This window comes from Emiliania huxleyi (assembly GCF_000372725.1).
Source record: "Emiliania huxleyi CCMP1516 unplaced genomic scaffold EMIHUscaffold_79, whole genome shotgun sequence".
NCBI lineage: Eukaryota > Haptophyta > Isochrysidales > Noelaerhabdaceae > Emiliania > Emiliania huxleyi.
The window spans coordinates 228,848-244,852 of NW_005196094.1; the positions used below are offsets into that span (position 1 = coordinate 228,848).

At 64.9% G+C, this 16,005-nt stretch overlaps 7 protein-coding genes across 7 annotated transcripts; 4 read left to right on the plus strand and 3 right to left on the minus strand.

Moving 5' to 3' along the window:
• Positions 1-3,193: 3,193 nt before the first annotated feature.
• Positions 3,194-4,403, plus strand: EMIHUDRAFT_218438 (hypothetical protein; the record flags this gene model as incomplete). The annotated part of the gene is made up of 2 exons (XM_005759860.1): positions 3,194-3,943; positions 4,245-4,403. The coding sequence occupies 2 exons, from the start codon at positions 3,194-3,196 to the stop codon at positions 4,401-4,403; spliced, it is 909 nt and encodes a 302-aa protein (XP_005759917.1).
• A 319-nt stretch (positions 4,404-4,722) lies between these two features.
• Positions 4,723-5,959, plus strand: EMIHUDRAFT_218439 (hypothetical protein; the record flags this gene model as incomplete). Its single annotated transcript, XM_005759861.1, has 4 exons — positions 4,723-4,866; positions 4,956-5,038; positions 5,129-5,501; positions 5,651-5,959. 4 exons carry the CDS (start codon positions 4,723-4,725, stop codon positions 5,957-5,959), a joined length of 909 nt encoding a protein of 302 aa, XP_005759918.1.
• Positions 5,960-6,504: 545 nt separating this feature from the next.
• On the plus strand, positions 6,505-7,633 carry EMIHUDRAFT_218441 (hypothetical protein; the record flags this gene model as incomplete). The annotated part of the gene is made up of 4 exons (XM_005759862.1): positions 6,505-6,861; positions 6,937-7,023; positions 7,089-7,189; positions 7,588-7,633. 4 exons carry the CDS (start codon positions 6,505-6,507, stop codon positions 7,631-7,633), a joined length of 591 nt encoding a protein of 196 aa, XP_005759919.1.
• A 2,489-nt stretch (positions 7,634-10,122) lies between these two features.
• ADF (actin depolymerizing factor ADF/cofilin) lies at positions 10,123-11,296 on the plus strand. The gene is made up of 5 exons (XM_005759863.1): positions 10,123-10,153; positions 10,222-10,293; positions 10,427-10,541; positions 10,680-10,826; positions 11,042-11,296. The coding sequence occupies exons 1-5, from the start codon at positions 10,151-10,153 to the stop codon at positions 11,119-11,121; spliced, it is 417 nt and encodes a 138-aa protein (XP_005759920.1). The 5' UTR covers positions 10,123-10,150; the 3' UTR covers positions 11,122-11,296.
• A 196-nt stretch (positions 11,297-11,492) lies between these two features.
• On the minus strand, positions 11,493-11,953 carry EMIHUDRAFT_218443 (hypothetical protein; the record flags this gene model as incomplete). The annotated part of the gene is made up of 2 exons (XM_005759864.1): positions 11,493-11,703; positions 11,940-11,953. The coding sequence occupies 2 exons, from the start codon at positions 11,951-11,953 to the stop codon at positions 11,493-11,495; spliced, it is 225 nt and encodes a 74-aa protein (XP_005759921.1).
• Positions 11,954-13,189: 1,236 nt separating this feature from the next.
• EMIHUDRAFT_218445 (hypothetical protein) lies at positions 13,190-13,645 on the minus strand (the record flags this gene model as incomplete). Its single annotated transcript, XM_005759865.1, has 1 exon — positions 13,190-13,645. The coding sequence occupies one exon, from the start codon at positions 13,643-13,645 to the stop codon at positions 13,190-13,192; it is 456 nt and encodes a 151-aa protein (XP_005759922.1).
• A 1,501-nt stretch (positions 13,646-15,146) lies between these two features.
• Positions 15,147-15,956, minus strand: EMIHUDRAFT_68526 (hypothetical protein; the record flags this gene model as incomplete). The annotated part of the gene is made up of 1 exon (XM_005759866.1): positions 15,147-15,956. The coding sequence occupies one exon, from the start codon at positions 15,954-15,956 to the stop codon at positions 15,147-15,149; it is 810 nt and encodes a 269-aa protein (XP_005759923.1).
• Between the last annotated feature and the right edge of the window lie 49 nt (positions 15,957-16,005).

The window sequence follows — 16,005 nt, forward strand, 5'->3', positions numbered from 1 at the left end:
GCACAACCCCGCGGCCCCGGCGCCGGCGCGTGCGGTGCCGAAGTAGCCCACCGGGTTGTAGCACCAGTCCCACTCCTCCCGCCGCGTGTACTCCTCGGCTCCCGACGCGAACACCGCCTCTGCGTTTTGCTCTGCATCGACGTCCCAACCGCTCCACGCGGGCCGGCCGGCGCGGCGGTCGTCGATGGCAGCCAGCGAAGCACGTGCCCACGCGGCGAGGGCGGCGAGCGGCTCGAAGGCGAGGTGCACAGCCGATGGTGCATGCGAGAGCTCCACCCACGAGCCGCCGAAGACCTTTTCCGGCAGGTGCATCCGCACGCCCGAAAACACGACCAGGACGCAGCCACATGCCGAGGACGCGTCCTCGTCCAGAGGCACGTCGCCACGCACGGCCCACCACGGCGGCGAGCCGTCATTGACGGCGGCGCGGGTCGCTCGAGCCAACGATCGAGCGGCGCACTTGCCTAGTGCCGGCCCTGTCGAGAGTCGGAGGCTCCAGCCTCCGCCAAGACTGTGCTCCGTCGCGCACCGCTTCTTCTTGCCGCCGACGCTGCTGCTGCCGCTGCCGCTGGCAGCGCCGATCTCCACCGCTGCGCCCCACTTGACACGACCCATGCGAGCGCAAGAATTCTTAAGACACAAGCCTCTCTCACAGCACAAGAAATCTCTCGCGGACTGGCACTAACCCCGCGCGAAAGAATTTTACAACTCAACTCCCTCGCATGACACTGAGGGCCCAACTTGAGAATCGTGCTTTTGGGGTGAGGTCGTTTCGTGTGAGGTTGGGTTGTTTGAATGGGTTGTTCCAAGTGAGGTTAGGTCGTCGGCGCGAAGGGCCTGTGGGGTGTCAGTGATTTCGCCAAGTCGGGGCGCTCGGGCCGTCGGGGTCGAGAAAGAAATCTTCGCCAATCGCCCCTGCGCCCTGGGAGCTGGGTGCGAGGCGGCATGGAAGGTCGCTGCGAGAATTGGCGAGAGACTGCAAAGAGAGATAGCCTTAGGAAGAGGTAGGTAGACGCCCGAGGGTGGGCGACGGCTAGCACCACACTCCTCTCCTTAAAATCCCTGTGTGGTGGCGGCGTGCCGTCCTCCCATCCCTCCCTTGGCTCGTCTGGATTCTTTCTTTCTTTCTTTATTATAAGAGGGGAAGGCGGGCTCCGCAGCCGCTGCCCAACCAGCGGAAAGCGAGAGCCGGGAGGAGGACCGGGAGGAGAGGGGAGCCCCTCCGAATCGAGGGTGGGGAGGCCGAACGGATGGTCCGCTAGGGGAAACCCAAAGCGCAGACCAACCCTCGGAGACCCGTGTTCACTTTACGGCCCTTTCCCTGCGAACGCGCACCCCCCAGGGCTAGGGCTCTCTTGCCCGCAACCCGATATCGATCATCCGGCCCGCTGGGTGCGCTTCTTAGCTCCCCGGCCCTGGATGTGAGGTTGATGACTGCACTCCAAGTGCTCCAAGTGCCCCTACCTCGCACGACACTGGGCACGGGACTGGCGCGCACTGGCACTAACACAGCGCGAAAGAATTTTAGAACCCAACTCCCTCGCATGACACTGGGCACGCGGCACGGGACTGGCGCGCACTGCGCGAAAGAATTTCGCCGCCGCCATCCTCGCCGCCTCGCTCGATCGCGATCTGCTCTCTCGAGAGCGACTGGTCACGCTCGAGCGACGCGCTGGTCGCCTGCAGGACGACGACCGGGTGCGGCGCATCGCCGGCCCGTCTTCGCTCCTGCCGGCGCCGTCGCTCCGTGACCGTGTAGTCTCCCGGCGGAGGCATCGCGTTTCGAGCCACAACGGACTGCGCGCTCCGCATTTCGGACCACCAAAACTCGCCGACCCAGGTCCAGGTCCAGGCCCAGGTCCAAACAAGTTTGCGCCCGGCCCTCTAGCGCCGCGCACTGGCCCCGGCTGCGTCCCCGCGCGGCCTGCACGATGGCGTGGTGCCCGCCCTCCACCCACCTCCCCGCGAGGGGCCGCTCCGGGGCGACCCGGCCGCCCTCCGACCACACTGTACTGTTACTATCATTTAACAGTACGGATCTCCACCTACAAGTACAAGTACACTCGAGGCGCGGGGCGACGAATGCACACATCTGCCGGGGGGCAGTCAGGAGGCAGTGAATGGCTTGCACCCGATGGATGAGCGATGTAGATCAGCCCCACCGGGTCGTTTTGTGCGATTGCGCCTCCACCAGCCTCCCCAGTCACGTCCACAGCTTTGTGAGGGAGGGTGTAGAGGATGTAGAGTGTAGAGCGCTGTAGAGCTGTAGAGCTGTAGAGCGCTCTGGAGCGCTGTAGAGTCAGATGTAGAGCTCTACATCCGGCGCGTGACGGACCGCCGCAGATGTAGAGCGCTGAAGAGGCGCTCTACAGCGTGAAATATCTACAGGCGACGCCGAGCCTGCCGCTGCTCTCGAGTGGCAGGGTAGGGCGGCGGCGGCGGAGCGCGCAGAGGCGCCTCGGACGGCACCGGCTGGAGCCGGCAGCGAGCGACGGTGAACGGATATTCACGGACGAGGAGCTCGTCTTCCGCGAGCTCTTCTACTCGTATGTCGGCGGCTTCGACCCCAGCAGCGCGTTTGACGGCGAGGTCAAGGCGGGCTGGCTCGACGAGCTGCTGCCGCCTTTCAGAGCTGCTCGCCGAATCGACGTCTCGATCGGCTCGAGGCGGGCGCTCTCACCGGGCACAACACGTACCTGGACGTGCCCGGCTCGGAGCTAGAGGCGGCGTGGCCGGCCATCGAGGCCACGCTGGCCGCCCCCGAGTACAGGGAGTCCACCGACCGAGAGCACCGTGCTGCGAGCCTGTCGCTGTCCCTTGTGAGGTAGGAGCACAGGGGAGAACTGTCTGATCCTCCCACTGCGCGAAGGCTCTAGCGCCACACTCCTCTCCTTAATTAAAATCCCTAAGCTCGCAAGGGCGGAGGCGGAGGTTGAGCGCCTCCTCAGATTTTGGCCCCTCGAGTTTATCGAGCTCTCCTCGCGCAAGGACGACTCTCTGACGCCCACTGCGATCATTTGCCGCCAAGTCATATCATTGCTCAGGTCCACTCTCTCTTCGAACACTTGTACCTCCACCGCCTCGCACCCGTAATGGCAGATTTCTTTCTCTTCCCGACGGCCGAGCGCCCCCGACTTGGCGAAATCACTGACCTTGTATCGCACTGGGCCAGCCTCTGTGTCGACACCGCAGCATGCCACCTTCCTCCGACCAACTAGCCGTGCTCGACGCTGCGCACGAGGCGTTGCCCGTTGAACTCGTTGAGGTGCGCCCGGGGCGCACGCTCGCAATCCACTCGCAGCCGCGGCCGGGCGCAGAGCAGACAGTCCTCTTCGTGCACGGCTCTTGCGGCTCTCTTTTGCAGTGGAAGGACCAGATTGCGCTCGCGGCCAAGGAACGGGCCGTGGTGGCGTTTGACACGTTCGGGTGCGGGCGCTCGCCGAAGCCTCCCGAGTGGGACGCCTACTCTTTCGCAGAGCTGCGGGACGACCTAGCTGCGGTGTTGGCCCGCTTCTCGGTGCCGGGAAGGACGATGGTGGTTGTCGCGCACTCGGCCGGTTGCAGCTTGGCACTCGCTGTCGCAGCGGCGAGCCTCGCCTCGACGCCTCCCGGCCCGCCAATCGACGGGCTCTGCCTGATGGGCGCCTTCGCCGAGCCGCCTCGCGTTCCGAGCATCTTCTACCTGCCAACCTTCGTGCTCAGCCTGATGCAACCCCGCCTCTCCGCCGGCTTCGAGGCGCTCGCACTGCACGCGGACACGCGCGCCGGCAAGACGGCCGCCCGGCGCTACCTGCTCGGGCTGGCGCCGGCTGTCAACGCCGCCAACGATATGTTCATGTGCAAGGCGTACTACCGGCAGCTCTCTGCGCCTAGCAAGGAGGAGATACAGAGCGTCGGGGCGGAGGTGCCGTGCCTGCTGATCGCGGGCGAGGACGACGCGCTCGTGCCGCCCGAGAGCACCGCGGAGCTCCACGCGCTCCTCTCCTCCGGCGCCTAGCCCTAACCCTAACCCTAACCCTGACCCTAACCCTAACCCTAACCCTAACCCCAACCCTAGCCCTAGCCCTGACCCTACCCCTACACGCTCTCCTCTCCTCCTGCGCGGCGACCCGTCCGCCCAAACACCCGCCCGCAACCGGCTCCCCCTCTCCACCCCACGGGACCCTCCCGCCGCCTCCCTCGCCGGCTCAGGCGCCCCGTCCGAGATGCACTCGGTGCGGGCCACGTCGCACCAGCTCATGCAGGAGGACCCCGAGGCTGTCAACGCCCTCCTTGGCGCCTTTCTGCAGAGCGTGTACGCGCGTCCAAAGCCGAAGAAGACGGCAAAGGCGCGCGCGTCCGCCGTGCCCGACAAGTCCTTTGCCAGCCAGACCCGCTTCTCGAGCCTGCCCTCCGAGGAGTAGTCGCCCACCGATTCGAGCCAGCCCTGCCAGCTGGCGCGGGACCCGGGGCGAGGGGTACCGGCATTTTGAGGCCGCATGGGGCGGCGAGAGAGCGCTCGGATGGTGAACGCGGCAGTCGCGGGGAGCCACCCCACGGTAAGCTCGTCGAGCAACTGTCGCCGGTGTTTTGGTGTGTGGGGGGTCGCTACACGGTGTGTTCACACAACATCAATTTGGTCAAACTCGGCGGTTTTCCGGCCTGCTGTCCAATTGCAGTACCAACGAGTAGCGGACGGGTGGCGACCGCCATTTGCCCTGCACACTGGCCGCCCTCCACGTAATGACGGGCTACTGGGGAGAGGTGGACGCGCTACACACGTTCTGCGAGCCAAACTACGCCTCCTCCGCATTCGTAGCCGAATTCTGGAACTCACTCGGCAGCGCAGTTTACTGCTTTGCGGCCCTCTCCGGACTCGTGTCAACGGTGCCGAGCCCACTTTCCAGCGCCCTGACACACGCCACTGCCACCCTAGTCTAGCGACTCGTGGTCAGCGCCCGGCCATGTCACGTTAGGCGGGGATGGTGTGGCAAGTGAGGTGCGGGTGGTGGGCGCTGCTGCTCACCGGGCTGGGCAGCATCACTTTCCACGGAACCATGTGAGCCTCGCTGCCGCCTTAGGCCGGCTCTGGGGACCTGCCCGCATTTGCCGCCCACTTGACACTGGGCGTCACGCGCGCATCCGACAGGAGGTACAACGCTGAGCTCCTCGACGAGCTACCGATGCTGCAGTTGATCGCCTGCGCCACCCTTGCTGCCGACGGCGCTCACCCCTGGACAAGGACGCCCCGCGGGCGGGCTCTGCTGCTGGGAGGCATGGCCGCCTCGCTGGGCGGCCTCACGGCTGCCTACCTGTACACTCGTACCTTCTACCTCTTCGTCACCGGCTTCACGCTCAGCGTTTTGCTCCTCTTCGCGCTCGGCCTCGCGATGGAGTCCTGCTCGCCGGCTGTCGGCTACTGCCGTGTGCGGGCGATCGGCTGCATCGCCCTCGGGCGCATCGCCTGGGAGATTGAGGAGCGCTTCTGCGCCGCGATGCCGACGCTATGGCCGCTGCACAACGTGTGGCACCTCCTGAGCTGCGCCGCGGCTGTCTACATGCTCCTCTGCCTGTACTACTATCGCCTCGAGGCACGCCCCCTCCTACCCCCTCTTTGCCCGGCCCAGTCCCAACACCGCGGCCGCCCCACACCACCTGCCGGACCCAAAAGGTGCTCGGCGCCGGCGGCCTCTACGGTGGCACGCAGCAGCGCGGCACCTCCTTCCTTCCCAAGCCGCTCGCCATCAGAGCCAACATCCACCACGAGGCTGTGACACGGGCGGCCGAGTGCCCGATGAAGCCGGCCGCGGTGGTCTCGACCGAGCCGCCGGAGGGCTGCCTCCGCGGGCATGGCGACGCCTCTTGCGGCGTGAGCCATTGCCGCATCTCGAGCCGTGACATGGGCCATGAGGGGGATCTGTCCAAGAGAAGCCCGCCTGGGTCCGCCCGCTCTGGCTCCGCGCAGCTCCTGAAGGCGTGAAGCGCCGGGACAAGGGCGAGAGGCACGACAAAGGGTCAGTGGCGGGGTGTGGTGGCGGGGAGGCGGGATCGTCGACGAGGACGGTGCGCAGCGCATGCAGCTCGCATGGCAGCGCACCGGAAGATCTCATCGCTCACAGGCTGATAGTCTCATGTGTGCGCGAGACCGAGACATGAGTGTGCAGAGTGTACGGGGGTGCGAACCCGGCGGCGTGCGGAGAGTCGTTTTCACGCCACTGCAGAGTTTCTCCCGTGTCCGCGTGTCCGTGTGCCAGTGCGTGCCGCAGAGTCCCGTGTGCTTCGGTGTTCAGAAACCCGAAAACGTTCAAGCGCACAAAAAGAAACTCGTCGCCCTGGACTGCCGCTCGCCGCTCGGTTGTCATGAAGCCTGCACGATTGCTGTCGCTCGCCGTGGCTTCTTCTTCGGCAGCGTCGGCGATCTTGGGGGTGCCGACGCTCGGGCGAGGACTGCGGTGCCGCCTCGCCTGCACCGAGGCCGCGCCACCCATCGGCCCGGAGGACGGGGAGGCGTGGGTCTTCGCCGCAATGGATTCGACGCTTCGCGCGGCGAGGGACGCGGTCAATTCGGCCGAGTTCTCGGCCGCCAACTGCGAGCTGCTGAGGGCGCGGCTCGGGCTGAGCGAAGGCGAGCTCCGCAGAGTCGTGGTGGCGTATCCGACAGTGCTCGGCTACAGCTACGAGGACAACCTTGCGCCCTCGCTCGCCGCGTTGCAGCAGCGCCTGAGCCTGAGCGAGTCGCAGCTGCGTCGCGTGGTCATCGCCCAGCCGCAGGTGCTCGGCTACAGCTACGACGCCAACGTCGCTCCCTCCCTCTCCAAGCTGCAGCGCCGGTTGCAGCTCTGCGACGAGGAGCTCGCCCGGGTGGTGGTGGGGCAGCCGGCGGTGCCCACCCACCCGCGCGCCGGTGCGAGCCGGGCGTCAGGGGGCGCAACCTCTCCCCGCCGGTGCCGCTCGCAGGTCCTCTCCTACTCTTTCGAGGCAAAGATCGAGCCTGCGCTCGCAAAGCTGCAGGCCGCCTCGCCGCCCGCCTCGCCAGCCGCGCCCGTCGCCCGCGGGCTGGGGCCTGCTCCCGACGCCGCCGCCCCTCCTCCTCCTCTCCGCGGCCGCAGGCGCGCCTCGAGCTGAGCGCCTCCTCGCTGCGGCGCCTCGTCCTCCTCTACCCTGCGGTGCTCGGTTACAGCTACGACGCAAACCTGGCGCCGAAGCTGCAGTACTTGCAGGAGGCGCTGGAGCTCTCGCCGAACGAGCTGCGCGCCAAGGCCCCCGCCCCGCCCCCTCCGCCCGCCCCGCGAGGGGCCACCCCTCCCCCCCTCGCCGCCCCTCGCCGCCCCCCTCCGCACGCCTCTCTTGCCTCTCCGCACACCCTCTCGCGCCGCCCTCGCCAGGTGCTCATGATGCCCGCCCTGCTAGGCTACTCCCTCGAGCGGAGGTACCGGCCGCGCGTCGCGCTCTGCCGGGCGCACGACAAGCCGCTCTCGGCGGTTCTCTCCCGGATCAGCAGGAGCCACCGCGAGTTTGAGGCGTGGGCCACCGACGGCCGAGGCGGCGGCGGAAGCGGCGGTAGCAGCAGAGGAGGCGGCGGCGGCGGCTCCGCGCGTGGTGGCGAAGGCAGTGGCGGAGCGAGGAGAGGGGAGGGCTAAACAACTTTGTGTGATTTCGCGGGCGGAGATTGGAAGAGGGTAAAAAAAGTAATATATCTTTACTTCCAACACCCGGACGTTCCCCCAGGGTGATGGAAGGTTCGACGCCCCACCCCCGGACTGGGCACAGACGAGGTCCCAACGTAAAGACGATGGGCACTCCACCCCGCCCCCACTTGCCCTGACTGCACAGGATAGCGTGCCCCGACGAACGACGACACATAGTGGGGACACTGCGCCGGGGGGTATGCCTAACTTTGGTGCTTTGTGTGGCGGTCGGGGTCGCGTTCCCTTGTGGTAGCTGTGTCTGAGCCCTGGTCTGACAGAGACTGACAGTGCCCGACAGCCTGACAGCGCTGACAGCACTTTCTCTGACAGTCTGACAGCGCTGACAGCACTTTCTCTGACAGTCTGACAGCACGTATCTGACAGCCTGACAGCAGAGCCTGACAGGCGAGGTGACCCGTCGCTGTCAGGCCCTAACGTGACAGCCTGACAGCTGCCTGACAGCCCGACAGCACACAGTGGCCTGACAGCAGCGCTGACAGCCTGACAGCAGCACAGACCGTACACAGACCCCGTAGAGCCTCTTTCTTGTGCCCCATGAGGGTATAACAAAATTACATGCAAAGACATGTGAGTGTGGTCCATGTCCATGTAGTCATGGGATGGTCATGGGTCTCTCTTTCAACCCTCCCGCCCCACCTCTGCGGACCCCTCTCCAGCACCGGCGGCTGTGCTACTACAAATGAAGCTACCAGCTAGCCTTCTGGGGCCCTACAGTCATATGCCTAGGGCGTCTGGGTGGGGGTGGCCGCCGCCGTCTGTGCCGCCGCCGCCGCCTGTGCCTCTGCGCCGCCATCTGCGCTCCCCAGGCGGCCGCCCCTGCCGGCGTGATCACGCCGTAGGAGGGGGGCAGCTGCGTACCCGCTGGTCTCCTCTTGATAGTGTCATAAGTGTGGCTGGTGTGTGTCAGAGCCTGACAGCACCCCGACAGCTAGGGCAGCCCGACAGCACCACCTGACAGCATCTGACAGTAACAGCCCAACGTCTGACAGCAGCAGCAGCCTGACAGCTCTGACAGCTCCGACAGCGTCTGACAGCAACACCCGACAGCTCCGACAGCACCCGACAGCTACAGATCATCTCGCCTGTCAGACACACCCGACAGCACCTGACAGCACTGACAGCACCTGACAGCTGGTCTGACAGAGGCACCTGACAGTGCCTGACAGTGCCCGACAGCCCGACAGATCACCTGACAGCACCTGACAGCCTGACAGCCAGGGCTCAGAGCTGTGTGGCTGAAGCCCTCGTGCCGCTGGCTAGGAAGAGGGTAAATAAATAAACAAAGAGTTGGACAAATGCCAAATTCCAAATCGCAAACATAGAAACCCCCAAACAGAGGCGGCGACGTGGCATACGAGCTCGTACATACGTACATGTACATGTTGTAGCCAACGTATAGGTGAAGGAGGTAATGAAAACGGACACCTCTCTACTGTGAGGTGGGTAAAAAGGAACAGGTCCCCGCCCTTGCGATCTTTGTGGAAGAGGGGGTGACGCGGGTGCGGCACAACTATAACGAGGGAGCAGCCAACTACAACCACGAACCAGCTACTGGGCTGGGGGTCTTTACTTTAGGCATTGTGGGGTTGGCACTCCCATCGACCCTCATGACCTCCTGCGGTCTCTGAGATGGACACCAGTGGGTGTGGGACCACAGCCAGGATACACTCGAAGGCTGGGTAAGCAGTAGAGGTCGCGATACTCGACGTGTCCCACATGGAGACCGATGGTCTGTGTCGCTGTCGCGTGTCCCCTAGCGTGTCCCGTGTCGGCACGCTGTCGACAGGACGTCGAGCGACACCGGTGGCAGTGCCACCCAGGAGTGGTCGGGCGGCCTCCCGTCATGAAAGAGCCATCATGTGATTCGTATGATGATTCCTGACAACCGCCTCAGTCATCTTTCGTCACAGTTCGATCCGCCGCTCTGAAGAGGAGCTGCGGGTCAGTTCGACAGCTGGAGTTGTGTCGCCGGCGTGCGGCGGCGGCCTGCCTCCGGAGGTGCCTCTGAGACATTTTTTGGTCACCGTGAGAGAACGCGTTCGAATTTTCACTCCGGAACTTCAACTTCACACGCGCACCGGCCCCCAGGGCGTCAAGTGTTCCCGACATTTTCCTACAACCGCTGTGAACCCAGCCACGTAGGTAGTGTGAGTGTTAGAGTTGTTGGTATTGTGCTAAACTCTCTCACATCACCTCCCACCGCCCGCTCCCGGCTCTCACATCCGAGCGAGGCGTGTTTCCTTAGCCTTGGCCTACTACGTACTAGCCCCTCCCCGGTGTGGCGCGCGGTGACGCCGCCGGCTGCGGCCACTTGGGGGGTGGCCAGCCCACCGGCAAAGATGGGTGAACAGGAGCGAGCCACGCCTACAGGAAATAAAAGGCCAAGCCCAAAAGCCCAATTCACGGTCCCTTCACGCGGCAGGACAACGGCTCCGGGACGCCGATTCAGAAGAAAGAGCACCATGGCGCGCTCATCCTCGGCCGCGCGCCCCCCGCGTGCGACTGACCCGGCCCGCGCCTCTTGCCCGCGCAGTCCTCCGGCGTGCTGTGCGCCGACGAATGCCTGAAGGAGTTCGAAGAGATGAAGATCCGCAATGCGTACCAGGTGTCCGCGCGTGAGAGAGCGCTGCCACACCTCAGCCAGGGAAGCGGCCAGGGGGAGGGGGGCTCGAGAGGGCGCGGCACCCAGCTCATGCGGCACGCCACCGCCCCGACCCCTGCGCGGCTCGTCGCCTTAGTACATTGTCTTCAAGATCACCGACGACAAGAAGAGCATTGTCATCGACGTAAAAGGAGAGCCGGGCGCCAGCTTCGAGGATTTCACATCGAAGCTGCCTGACGGCGGCTGCCGCTGTGCGCCCCCCCCGCCCCCCCCCGTCCCCCCCCGTCCCCGTCCCCGTCCCCGTCCCCCCCTTCCCTTCGCAACCGCCCAGCTCCGCTCCTTCCAGAGGTGCACGGCACCCCACAGTCGCCTGCTCCCACCGCCCGCAGACGCCGTCCTCGACGTCGAGATCAACACCAAGTCGGGCGCCACGACCAACAAGCTCATCTTTATCGCGTGGAGCGACGACAACGCGAGCGTGAAGCCAAAGATGCTCTACGCCTCCTCCAAGGACGCCCTCAAGAAGACCCTCTCCGGTGCGCCCCTGGGACCCGCGCACAAGCCCCCCGCACGAGCCCGCTCCTCCGGCCGCACGCCGCACCTCGTCCGCACGCCTCGTCACCCGCGCGCATCGGAGGACGCCTCGCCCCTCCATCCGCGACGTCGCGAGTCCCGACCCACGAGTCACCCACCGCCCCGCCTGCTCGCCCGCCCCGCCCGCCCCCCACTGCCCTCACCCCACTCCGCTCAGGAATCAACGAGGAGTACCAAGCCACCGACAGGGGCGACCTCGACCTGGCCGAGATCAAGAAGAAGGCCGGCTCCGTGTGATGCGGCCCTGGCTCTTGAGAGTTGAGTCTTGTCCTCGTGGCGTGTGCTGTCGACTAGTGGTAGTGCGGCTCACCGCGCCTGTGCGCTGTGGCGGCAACGTCAGCGCGCGACCGCACATGGCCGCGCATCGGCTGGAGGAGCGTTTATTCTTTATAAATCAAGCTGCGCGCGGCCAGGACACAGAGCCGGGCGCGTGGCGGGAGAAAAGACCTCTCTACACGAGGACGGCGCGCCGCGCTATGGCGCCCGCTCCGCCCGCCACGCTCAGTGATCAGCCTCGCGCCCTGCAGTCGGACTGCATTGCGGCGCGGGGCGTCATGCATGACTCCATGGCCGGCCACTCGCACGCTCGTCGGTGCGAACTTCTAGTTTCATCCGATGATCTTGTGGAGTTCTTCGAGGATGGCGTCAAGCTCCTCGTCGCTGGTGCACTTCCCATGACCCATGGTGAGCTTGCTGTGGATCAGCTTGTCGCCAGCCTTCACCTCGAAGGCGCCCGTCCCACAGGCATCCGGGAGTTCGGTGATCTCCACCTTGTTCTCGAACTCCTGCTCGAGAAAGGCTTTGAGCGCGGCTGCAGGCCTGCGGCAAGGGAGGAGAGCCATCGGCGGGAGAGGGAGAGTCGGCGCGCGGCAGCGGGCGCGGACGGACTTCTTGAACGAGCCTCATCCGCCGCAGTACTGGATCGAGATGGGCAGCATGTGAGCAGCAAAGAGCAAGCAAGAATCGAGCGGCGCTGCCCCCGCTCTAAAAAAGACCTGGTCTTTAACTCTTTCTCGAACGCTCACCCCCGGGGCTAGGGCTCTCTAGCCCGTAACCCGATACCGATCATCCGGCTCGCTGGGTGCGCTTCTTAGCTCCCCGGCCCTGGATGTGAGAGAGAGAGAGAGAGTTTGTTTTGTTGGATGTTAGGTTGATAACTGCACTCCAAGTGCTCCAAGTGCCGCAAGCTGCATCCCTCCGGGGGCCCCTCTGCGCCGGGGGGGCGTTGTTGGAGGCTAGGACGCAAGCGTCCGTCGCCCTTTTTCAAACTCGGGGCCCATTCCGCTACGCTAGCGTAGGCGCTAGGGTGCCCACAGGACCCAATCCCAAAAGAAAATAGCTTTCCGACTCAAAAAGCTAAAAGGGACGCACGAAAGGCAAATCTGATGTTCGCGCCCATCGGGCCCACACGAGGCGGCTTGGTTCGACCTAGGGTTCGACGCCCTCCTCCTCCAATTCGCCGACTGCGCCCTCCTCCTCCATGGGCTCGATCCGATTCCGCAGCGTGTCGTCCCCAGCGGCGGTGCTGCGCGGGAGGCGGCCGCGGGACGCTGGGCTCGATCAGCGGCTTCCCCTCAAGTTGATCCGAAAGCACGGAAAATATTTAGCGGACGTTCTTGGTTTCAACTTTACAGATGTCTTGGCACCAGCTGAAGGCTTGCGTCCGACATCACACATGGTTTCGCGACGGTACTGTATTCGGATTTTGCTATTTGTTCGTGCGGGAGTATAGGGGATTTGTCAATGGTACCGCGTCGGCGACGCGGGGGGGCGCCTTGCGGGCAGAGCCTTAGCCACCCTTTAGCGGTCGTGTCGTGCAGCTCGGGTGCTGGGGGGGTCGTGGGAGCCGCTCGGGACCATTCTAAAGGCGTGTGTTGGTAGCTGGGGCCTCGAAAGCGCCCCCGGGGCCCTCTGCAGGACCTCTCTGTGGAGCCCCAAAACGGCGCCTGCAGGGCGGCTCGCGGCTTTGAGGCTCGTAAAACGGGTGCCGCTGGCATCGTCCCGATGCGTGTGTATCACCACATGCCGATATCGCGCACGAGTCAGCCGCGAGAGTCCGTCCAAGCCTCGGAACGAGCCCAACGGGGCCATTTGGCCCCTCGGCGCCTTCTGCCGACCTTTGGCGCCCGATTTGGTGCCACCCTGCGGTCTTCAGACGCATCTGAGGTGCTCCCATGATGTTTCTACATCGGGACGTGTCGTGGTCTGACAATCGAAAGCGGCAGAGAGCACACAACCACCCAAGCACGCACCCACGACAGACACCCGTCGCTGTTTTGGCTCTGCTGCACACACCTAGCAGCTACTAGAGTCCGTCCGGTCCCCCGATTGGGTTCTCCGCACTCCCCGCGTCTAGGAGGAGCTGCAGGATCGCCGCCTCGCGCGCCTCCCCGTCCCCTCTCCTGGACGCCTCACCACCGTCAGTAAAGTCGTGGAGGAAGGCGCCAGCGTCCCCGAAAGGGTTAGCGCCTGTCTCGGCGTAGGCCTGCAGCAGCCCGCGGAGTCGCAGGCGCTCCTCGGCGATGAAGACGCCATTCGCCCGCGAGGCGTCTCGCAGGTCGCTGCCTCTCAACCCCGACAGGTCGCGCAGCGGCGTCCCGCGCAGCAAGAAGAGGTGCAATGGGTCCTGGAAGTCACCACGCGCGACCCACGCGTGGAACCTTCCTTGACGGACCACGCCCTCCACCTCGCGCAGCCATTTCACCTCGACCACGCGCACTTTGATCTTTGTGATGAGGTCGGTCGACAGGTGTGTGCGCATCGCAGCTGCCGAGGGCTAACATGTCCACGCGCCCCTCAACGCGTGTGGTCAGGAGCGACTGGCGACACACTCGCTGTCAATACTTACAAGTCAGGCAGCTGGCCTCGAGCAGTTCGAGCCAGCCTCGACCGAGTGTCGGGCGTTGAGGGAGGCGGCGCTTCGCGGCTGGTACCGGCAGCCAGCGGCAGCCGGCGGCAGCCAGGTGCAGCCAGCGGCAGCGAACGCAGTACCACGCAATTCGCCGCCCTCGTCCCGCCAACTCGTACCCCCCCCCCCCCCCAATCTTCTGGTTCCACTTCCTACATATATATGTTGCGCGCAAAAATCGTCTCGATATTGGAATGTTGCCGTTCTCTGCACTCTGGTACGCCGGGCCGATTGACGACAACAAACCCCCAAATGACGTGTGAGTGTTAGAGTTGTTTGGTATTGGTCGGTTTTCGCCGCTGAAACCGACGGTCCGTACGAAGGCGGCTCGTTGCGCCGCTCGCGGTCGTCGGTTCCTCCCGCTCCCTCTAGCCGTCACAGCGCGATATCGGCGTACTGTTAGAGGCCTAACCGCCGAAAAGTCTCCCACTCGCGCCCTCCCCAAACCTAAATCGTCTCACTAGTTACATACATAGAGAGAGAGAGAGAGTACATATACTCCGGCGTGTCGCAGTGCGTGCCGTCCTGGGGGGGCGAAGCGAGCGCAGGCCCTTCGGCTCTCTTCCATGAACCCGCCCGCGGCCGCTGGTGCGTGGTGTGTCGGGGGCGGGGCACCATGATGGGCGCCCCCCCCCCGCGTCGCGCGTGGGCGCGGTCTGCTTCTAGTAGGGGGTGCGCAGCGTGGGATTTCGCGCGATCGCTTGACCTCTGAATAGCTCGCCATGTACCTTTCTGAGCGCTGTGGTCGCCGCAGACTGGCTCCGACTTGACGGCAGCATGGAGACGTGATGCCTCCATGCTGCCGTCGAGTCGAAATCGACATGCAGCTCGATGGTTTGCCCGAAAAGGTACATAGCGGCGTTTGGGCGACAAAACAGCGCTGCGACCGAAGTGGCGGTGGACATGCTCCCATGGTGCCGACGCAGCGCCGGAGCGGCCGGTGCTGCTCGCCGCGACCACGACGGCTACTCTGATACTCCGGGCCGACCCGTCCTACCCGACGGTGGCTCTCTTGCACGTCTCGCTCACGCTGAGAAAAATTCTGAAAAACGGCGTGCAGCAGAGTCACCGACGAGTCGGTCCGCGTGACTCCTCGTGTCCCGTACCGTTCTCACACATCCATAAACTCACTTTGCCCTGAATCCTGAATCCTCAGATTTTAGATTAGGACGCTGCCGTAGAGCCCCTAGAGCGAGTAGGACTATTAGTAATTTAGAGTAGCGAGGAACTAGCGCACATCGCGAGAAGTTTTTTTGCGCCGAAGTGTTTGCGCGAATCGAAAGGCCGCTACGAAGAAAATGTACATGGAGACCATCACAGACCTAACGCGCTCACCTTCCGCCGTGGCACCCTCTCATCTCACGTGTGACACTGCCGACGGGGACGGCCAAACGAAGGGGTTGGCGGCGGTCGGGGTCCGCGTTGCAGCTCGGTGGAGGCTCTTGGCCGCCTCGGAGACAAGGAAGGAGCCCAGGTGGCGGGAGAGGGCGGCGGCGTGCGGGGTGCGCGGGATGTTTGGCTCGTAGCGTGAGGGCGGCACAAACTCGATTTTCTCGGGGTGGAACTGGACGCCATAGAAGGGCAGGTTGTCGCCCTCAAAGGCGGCCACAAAGGGGCGGCCTCGGCGGTCCGTGGAGGAGGCTAGGAGGCTCATGGACGAGTCGAGGCGCGGGTTGGAGGCAAAGGACGCCGGCTCGACGCCGCGATGGTGCATGTTGTACGTGACATTCTCCCTCGCGGCCCAGCGCAACAGCGCGTCGCTGGCGCCTCCGAGCATGCGAGAGCCGCGCACCGCGGCCGTCAGGTTGAGGGCTCGCGGCAGCAGCTCGGAGTCGAAGCCGGGCACGATCGGGTCGCCCGGCGCGCGCGGCACAAGCGCGCCCGGCCCTCCGAGTATGTCGACCAGGTACTCGAAGCCGAGACAGGTACCCCAGATCGGAAAGTAGTCGCCCTCGCGGTTGGCGCGCGTGGCGCGCGCAACCATCGCGTCGACCGAACCGTTGCCGACAAAGTCGCCGCCTCCCGGGATCAGGAGGCCGTTGAGCGAGGCAAACAGGCGCTCCAGTGCCTGCGGCTCGTGCGCAAAGAAGCGAGGCAGGACCACGGTGCGCCCGCCCGCCTGCGCCACCCACTTCTCGTAGGCGACATAATAGTCGGGGACCATCGTCGGATAGATGCCGATAAGCGGGGAGTCGGCCATGGCCGTGGCGAGA

Bases quoted from the DNA above. Each gene is read 5' to 3' on its own strand.
- ADF (XM_005759863.1), top strand. The intron at 10,294-10,426 runs GTGTCCGCGCGT...TCGTCGCCTTAG, and splicing joins AGATCCGCAATGCGTACCAG to TACATTGTCTTCAAGATCAC. The intron at 10,827-11,041 runs GTGCGCCCCTGG...CACTCCGCTCAG, and splicing joins CCTCAAGAAGACCCTCTCCG to GAATCAACGAGGAGTACCAA.